The 7354-nt window shown below is 40.6% G+C and overlaps 1 protein-coding gene across 15 annotated transcripts in view; it reads right to left on the reverse strand.

Moving 5' to 3' along the window:
• The window catches only part of LOC139551227 (disks large homolog 1-like), a 279300-nt gene extending 273237 nt beyond the window's left edge, over nt 1-6063 (reverse strand). For 9 of the 15 annotated variants that reach the window (XM_071362713.1, XM_071362704.1, XM_071362706.1 and 6 more), the window contains exons 1-2: nt 5359-6063; nt 4536-4667 (exon numbers count right to left, since the gene is read on the reverse strand). In XM_071362713.1, the coding sequence (XP_071218814.1) occupies nt 4536-4667; nt 5359-5377 (151 nt within the window). In that variant the 5' untranslated portion in view covers nt 5378-6063. The remainder of the gene's footprint in view (nt 1-4535; nt 4668-5358) is intronic. The other 6 variants (XM_071362717.1, XM_071362721.1, XM_071362716.1 and 3 more) reach the window with 2 other exon arrangements.
• Between the last annotated feature and the right edge of the window lie 1291 nt (nt 6064-7354).

Raw genomic sequence — 7354 nt, forward strand, 5'->3', positions numbered from 1 at the left:
CGCCTGGCTATTCCAGTTTCAACTGTTCTGCCTGCGGTTATGGAACCCCTACCTGTCCCAGACCTGCTGTTTTCAACTCTTAATGATCGGCTATGAAAAGCCAACTGAGATTTATTCCTGATTATTATTTGACCATGCTTGTCCTTTATGAACATTTTGAAAATCTTGTCTCTCTCTAATTTTCTCCTTCTTTCTCTCGGAGGACCTGGGCCCTAGGACCATGTGTCGGGACTGCCGCCCGTGGTGACTCCTTGCTGTCCCCAGTCCGCCTGGCCTTGCTGCTATTCCAGTTTCAGCTGTTCTGCCTGCGGTTATGGAACCGACACCTGTCCCAGACCTGTTGTTTTTCAACTCTTGATGATCGGCTATGAAAAGCCAACTGAAAATTATTCATGATTATTATTTGACCATGCTTGTCACTTATGAACATTTTTGAACATCTTGGCATAGTTCTGTTATAATCTCCACCCGGCACAGCCAGAAGAGGACTGGCCACCCCTCATAGCCTGGTTCCTCTCTAGGTTTCTTCCTAGGTTTTGGCCTTTCTAGGGAGTTTTTCCTAGTCACCGTGCTTCTACACCTGCATTACTAGCTGTTTGGGGTTTTAAGCTGGGTTTCTGTACAGCACTTCGAGATATTAGCTGATGTACGAAGGGCTATATAAAATAAAATTGATTGAAATTGATTGGTGGGTGAAAAATCGCCGCAGGATGAACTAGTGACAAATTTCCGGGCAAGGGAGGTCCGTTTAAAAAAAATTCCTTCCTTCCTCCCTCCCTCGCCATCAGAAATGTCCACTTAATTTGAGGGCTGAGGGGATAGGGTCTGTCTTAAGTGTTTGGACTGCAGCCCAAGTCCATATTATGGCAAGAACAGCTCAAATAAGCAAAGAGAAACAACAGTCCATCATTACCTTAAGACATGAAGGTCAGTCAATCCGGAAAATGTCAAGAACTTTGAAAGTTTCTTCAAGTGCAGTAGCAAAAACCAAGCGCTATGATGAAACTGGCTCTCATGAGGACCAACACGGGAAAGGAAGACCCAGAGTTACCTCTAATGAACTTATCCTCTGCAACAGAGTTACCAGCCTCAGAAATTGCAGCCCAAATAAAATGTTTCACAGAGTTCAAGTAACAGACACATCAACAGTTCAGAGGAGACTGCGTGAATCAGGCCTTCGTGGTCAAATTGCTGCAAAGAATCCACTACTAAAGGAGACCAATAAGAAGAGACTTGCTTGGTCCAAGAAACACGAGCAATGGTCATTAGAACGGTGTAAATCTGCCTTTTGGTCTGATGAGTTTAGATTTTTGGTTCCAATTGCCGTGTCTTTGTGAGACGCATGATACCCGGATGATAGCCGAATGTGTGGTTCCTACAGTGAAGCATAGAGGTGGTGTGATTGTGTGGGGGTGCTTTGCTGGTGGCACTGTCAGTGATTTATTTAGAATTCAAGGCACACTTAACCAGCATGGCTACTACAGCATTCTGCAGCGATACGCCATCCCATCTGGTTTACGCTTAGTGGGACAACCATTTGTTTTTCAACAGGACAATGACCCAACACACCTCCAGGCTGTGTAAGGGCTATTTTACCAAGAGGGAGAGTGCTGCATCAGATGGCCTGGCCTCCACAATCACCCGACCTCAACCCAATTGAGATGGTTTGGGATGAGTTGGACTGCAGAGTGAAGGACAATCAGCCAACAAGTGCTCAGCATAAGTGGGAACTCCTTCAAGACGGTTGGAAAAGCATTCCAGGCGAAGCTCGTTGAGAGAATGCCAGGAGTGTCCAAAGCTGTCAAGGCAAAGGGTGGCTACTTTGAAGAATCTCAAATAGAAAATATTTAGATTTGTTAAACACTTTTTTGGTTACATGATTCCATGTGTGTTATTTCATAGTTGAGGTCTTCAATATTATTCTACAATGTAGAAAATAGCACAAATAAATAAAAACCCTTTAATGAGTAGGTATCCAAACTTTTGACCGGTACTGTATAAAAACTGCTGCATTGGGCCTTTAACAAAAGAGACATGGGACAGTTTTGGATTACAGACAGGGAAATAACAAATGAGAATTTGGAGCTAATGTATTGCCTTTGTAATCTTTACCTACCAACTGTACATAACCGAACCAGAAGAAATTTTGTGATTAACTTTTAATTACTTTTATGGGTTCATCTGTTGAGATTTAGAGGGCGGCTTCAGAAACACCTCTGCTGAAACAGATGGAAGCTACTGCAGGTCATAGGCACTGACTGGATGAGGCTCCAGTTGGACATGGGGAAGAGGTAGTTGTTGACAGGGGTGATAAGGATAACGAGGCGAAAGAGGTAAAACTGAGTCAGACTGGAGGGAGAGTGGGGGAATTAAATTGTACAGTGGGTAATGGAAAAAAATTGGTTCCTTCATCGTTTGCCACCCTGCGAGTAAGTGAGCCAAACGGAAACTGGGTGCCATGTTCAAGCATTGGGGGAACATACAAAGATCACCTTGACCAAAACTATGGGATTTTCAGTAACTATGTGTCTGTGTAATGTCCAACCGCTTGCTAGCACCAAACAAGGAGTGAATGTATGGGAAAAAAAGTGGTACTAAGAATATCAATTAGCTAAAACTACTTAAGTAAAATATTCATCTATGGTACAATAGGTCTAAATTACAGGCTACTTTGTGATCAAGCTTGACGAGAAAGATTAAGCTACTTCACCGACATGAGTTGATCAAACGAATACACTAAAAATACTTTTTTTTCTGTCAAACAAGGCCCCTTCAACCACCAGTCACTGCATGACAGCTATCAAGCCAGTGAAAACAAATGCTCATGTGCTGGTCTCGTGCTGCTGGTTTCCTAGGTTTCTGTCTTGTTTGCAGTTCAACCCTCTGGGGACAAGACTATAGTTAAAGACCGACCTTAAACAAAGTACTGTATTGATAGCCAATAAAAATGAGACCATTGTGGAAGATAGTAAGTCGTTTCACAGTACAAGCCTGTTAGATTTTATCTTAGGCTGGAGCTTTTAATAAACACGCAGTTACTGCCATCCATATCAAAAGAGGTAAGAACAGCCTAATCAGATCTACTTTTGAAGGCTGTATGCCACAGAAAGTTACTGTTACATTATCCAATAATAAATAAAAAAAAGACTGCACCCATTAGGACTCTTGATGTTATGAAATTGAGCCCTTAAGAGTCCTAGGAGACAGATTACAGCCTATTAAAGTCACTCGTTGTGCAAGTGGTTCTCAGCTCAACTAACCTAGTTACGCTGTACATTACCATGTATAACTTCAGCTTGAATGCAAAAAAGTAAGGCATTCATAAAGGGTTATGGGGCATGATTCACAGCAGGCCATATGCAGAACAATGTCAACTGCCAAACCAGTTGTACAGATTGTTAAATGCTTATTACCATCACACATTATGGAGATTGTATGTGAGAGTCAAAGTAGGCCTATGTCTAAATCAGTGGATGTTAACTAGGCTACAAGCCAATCCTAAAGGGAGACCTTTAGTTCAAATGAATGGAAAACACTGGGCACCGAGGCTGCAGTCTTAGTTGACTATTTCTCTGCTTTTGTCTATTCTTGACCCTCTTTCTCCTCTCTGCAATCCACTCTTTCTGTTCTTGGTCTACCCTCTGTCATCCAGTGAAAATGCGGTAAATCAGCAGCAGGGGGATTAGGATTTGGGGTAATCACCATGTCAACAGACGGATTACATTTTGTCTGTCCCTCTGCATACATATCTTGGATGGGGTGGGTAGATTGCAAACTGTGGCACCAATCTATTTTTCATAAGCAACATTCAGAAATGATGGAGTGTCAGTGTGCATGCATGCGTATGAGGGAAGCTAATGCTGAAATGAAAAGGAATAGGTGTGTGTGTGTGTGTACACAATGCATTTGGAGTATTCAGACCCCTTGACTTCTTCCACTTTGTTACAATACAGCCGTATTCTAAAATGGATTCAATTGTTTTTTTACTCAATCTACACACAAAAGCCCATAATGACCAAGCAAAAAGTTGACATTAAAAATTAAATACAAAATACAAAAAAAACATTACATTTACATAAGTACTCAAACCCTTTACTCAGTACATTGTTGAATCACCTTTTGGCAGTAGCCTTGAGTCTTAGGTATTACGCTATAAGCGTGGCGCACATATTTTTGGATACTTTCTCCCATTCTTCTCTGCAGATCCTCTCAAACTGTCAGTTGGATGGGGAGTTTAACCGCTACGGGCAAAAAGAGCTAGATGTACTACTAAAAGACGAAAACATTACTTTTGCAACTAACTGTCAAAATTAAGACCAGAATTGCATTTTTTAAAATCCTTTCTCCCAATGAAGTTTCTATGTGAGAATTGCCAGAACAATCTGCAATACAAAAAAAAAAAATCCGCTCCTGCTGGCATGGAATAGCCCATTAGGCCTTCAACATTAGACATGATAAACACAAGGTTAACAATAGACTACCCAATATCTCAAAAGCAAGATGAATAAGGGTGAGAATTACATCTGTACACTTACCTATGAGTGCCTGGAAAAGGTTACTCTGGAAGATGTCGATGACCCTCTGGATGGAGAGTCTCAGTTGCCAGTCCTCAGTGTGGTTAAGTTTAGTGCGATATTCCTCCAAGAGTGACAGGGCTCGCTGTGCATCTGGACAATCAGAATGTGTTAGATAAGACGTATATCCCCTGGCCAAAACGCTAGCAATTTACCATTCAAAAGAATAACTGCATCTTGACTCAAAAAGTGAAGTGTCAGTAAGTGGGCCTTTTAAATTGTAACCATATTGCTCCAGTAGCTGCTGTAAATTGTTACAATTGAAGGGCTACAACTATTAATTGGCTGCATGAACTTGAGAAGTTGAATAGTTATATTTTGGAGCCAACATCGTTTAAAGCAATTACATTTGATTGAGATCCTGGCTACAATTGTTTTAATTGGAAGATATGTTACACGAAGACATTGTAGCTAGTTGAGCAATGTAACAGAGTCAATCATTATGCTACCTTATGGAAAAGTAAGGCAAGCTTGGGAAACGGTATAGTTACAGTACATATCTAACGTTAGCTGGCTAGTGAACTAACGTTAAGTTAAAAGTATTTTGCAAGTTAAGTTCCCTACAAGCAACTTGGTCCTATTTGTGGCTTCTTTCCCGTCAGAACTTCTGAGGGCAACTAGGAAGCTAGTTAGGTCCTGTCAATATATTTAGCAAGAAACTATTTCCTAATGGTTATTTCCAGTTACTACATACCTAATAACAGCTAGTTTATATTGGTAAGTATGCATAACTGACAGTTAGCTAGCAAGCCTAACTAGCTACAATTAGATTAAAGCCGCTTACCTTTCTTTCGTACTGGCATGATTAGGCAGTCTCGAGACAATATGTAGCTTGCTAGCCAGCTAGCTCTTTCACCAGTCGCGCGCAGATAAATGTTATGGGAACACGCAATATTTTAGAACACTTTCACTCTCCTGGTATCCAAGGGGTATGAAAATCTCTGCAATGAAACCACAAGTTCAGCTTTAATTTTGCCCACGAATTGTCAAGCAAAAGATGTCACTGTGATACAAAATGAGAAACAACAGTAACATTACAGAGTGGGCGTTCGGGTACAAACTAAAAACGCGACCAGCTAGCTGACAGCTGCACTTCTTGAACCTGACAGCGGCAGAGGTGATGACACCACATATGCAATGGTTGGTATTTTTCCAACTAGGTCCAAATGCCCGTTATAATCCATACAAAGTATAGAAACGTGTGTTCAGTCGGCTAAAACCAGTCATTCCGTGCATGCATTGGTGTCCAACGTAGCTTGCAAGCAGTGCGGGCTTTAAAATTACTCAAACTCTAAATCCAGTTCAGTGGCACATGTAAACTCAGGCCGTGCCTCCGCGACTTATTCACTTATTTCGCAAACTTATCCTTTGTACATTTTTTCGGCAAATACATTTGTATTCCTTCGACTCAAACTTCTTCTGGTGTCCCTTCTTTTCTTCCTGTGACAGAAAATTCCAAACTTTCTTCCAAAATGGCGTCTCGGGTTTGGAAGTAGTATATATCACGTGATTTCAAACCCTGCAGTTAACGGCTCATGTAACTCAAGGAAGGAGTTGAAAGGTGAGACTTGATATTTTCTTGAGCCAGGGGTATTCAAACTTTTCTTGCCCAGGGACCCCCATCATATGTTAGCAACATTTTTGTTCGTATTATCAGTTGAATGATAATGGCAAGTAGAAGCAATCAACATTTTAGCGATAGCCACCTTTTTTTCAATTTCCGCCTAAATCACATGCCCAAATCGGACTGCCTGTAGCTCATGCCCTGAAGCAAGGATATGCATATTCTTGGTACCATTTGAAAGGAAATACTTTGCAGTTTGTGGAAATGTGGAGAATGTTGAATGTAGGAGAATATAGCACGATAGATCTGGTAGAAGAAAATACAAAGAAAAAAACAACCAGTGTTTTTTTACCACCATTTTTTAAATGCAATAGAAAGGTCACTGTTATAGCCATCACTCTAGTTGTTATTCCGATAGTGTCCACAAGATGGCAGCAGTGCATGTGCAAAGTTTCAGATGGATTACTTGGATTATGACTGATCCTCAAGACGTTTAGTGTGAAGTCCCCATGTACATTTGGGCAAATCGTGAAAAAGTCATTCGCATTAATATTAAATTTTTCTGCAAGAATATTGTCAAATCTGTATAGGTGGACTTTGATTTAGCTTTCCAAGTATTAGTAGCCATATTATAAGTTCAACATTTGCAAAACAACCAGTTTTCATAACTTCATAACTCTGAATATCCTTTTCATTTTGGACAAAAATTATAAGGCATGCTGTCGTACAAGGTTAGTACCTACATTTTACGACATATACATGGTTTCCGGATAGTCCCGTAAAGCCCAGCTCATTGGCTATCTAGCTAGCTTTGTTTGACCCCCGATTGGTGCTTATTTGACAAAGATACAGTCATTCAAGTGATGGCCGCCCACGTCATTGGCGTGCCATGAAGGCGTCGCTCTCTGACCAAATATGGTGTCCTATAGGATGTACTATACCCCTAATGAAATAGTGAAGTCTTGTTACCTTCTATAATCTCTGAGGAATAGATACGAATGTGATTTGACTCGTTCAAACAACGTTTAGGGTATGATTTTCACAGATTCCTTTCTTTTTTTTCTTTTTTTTTTAGGGGTGGATCAGCTTAATATTTCGGAAAGAATGTTGCTTTCAATGTAATTGTCTGCATCATTTCCAATCCCCTATATTTTTTGGGTAAATATACTGTATATATCCATACACACATGCATACATATACACATGTATACATACA

Source organism: Salvelinus alpinus, chromosome 23 (genome assembly GCF_045679555.1).
Source record: "Salvelinus alpinus chromosome 23, SLU_Salpinus.1, whole genome shotgun sequence".
In the NCBI taxonomy this organism is placed as follows: Eukaryota; Metazoa; Chordata; class Actinopteri; order Salmoniformes; family Salmonidae; genus Salvelinus; species Salvelinus alpinus.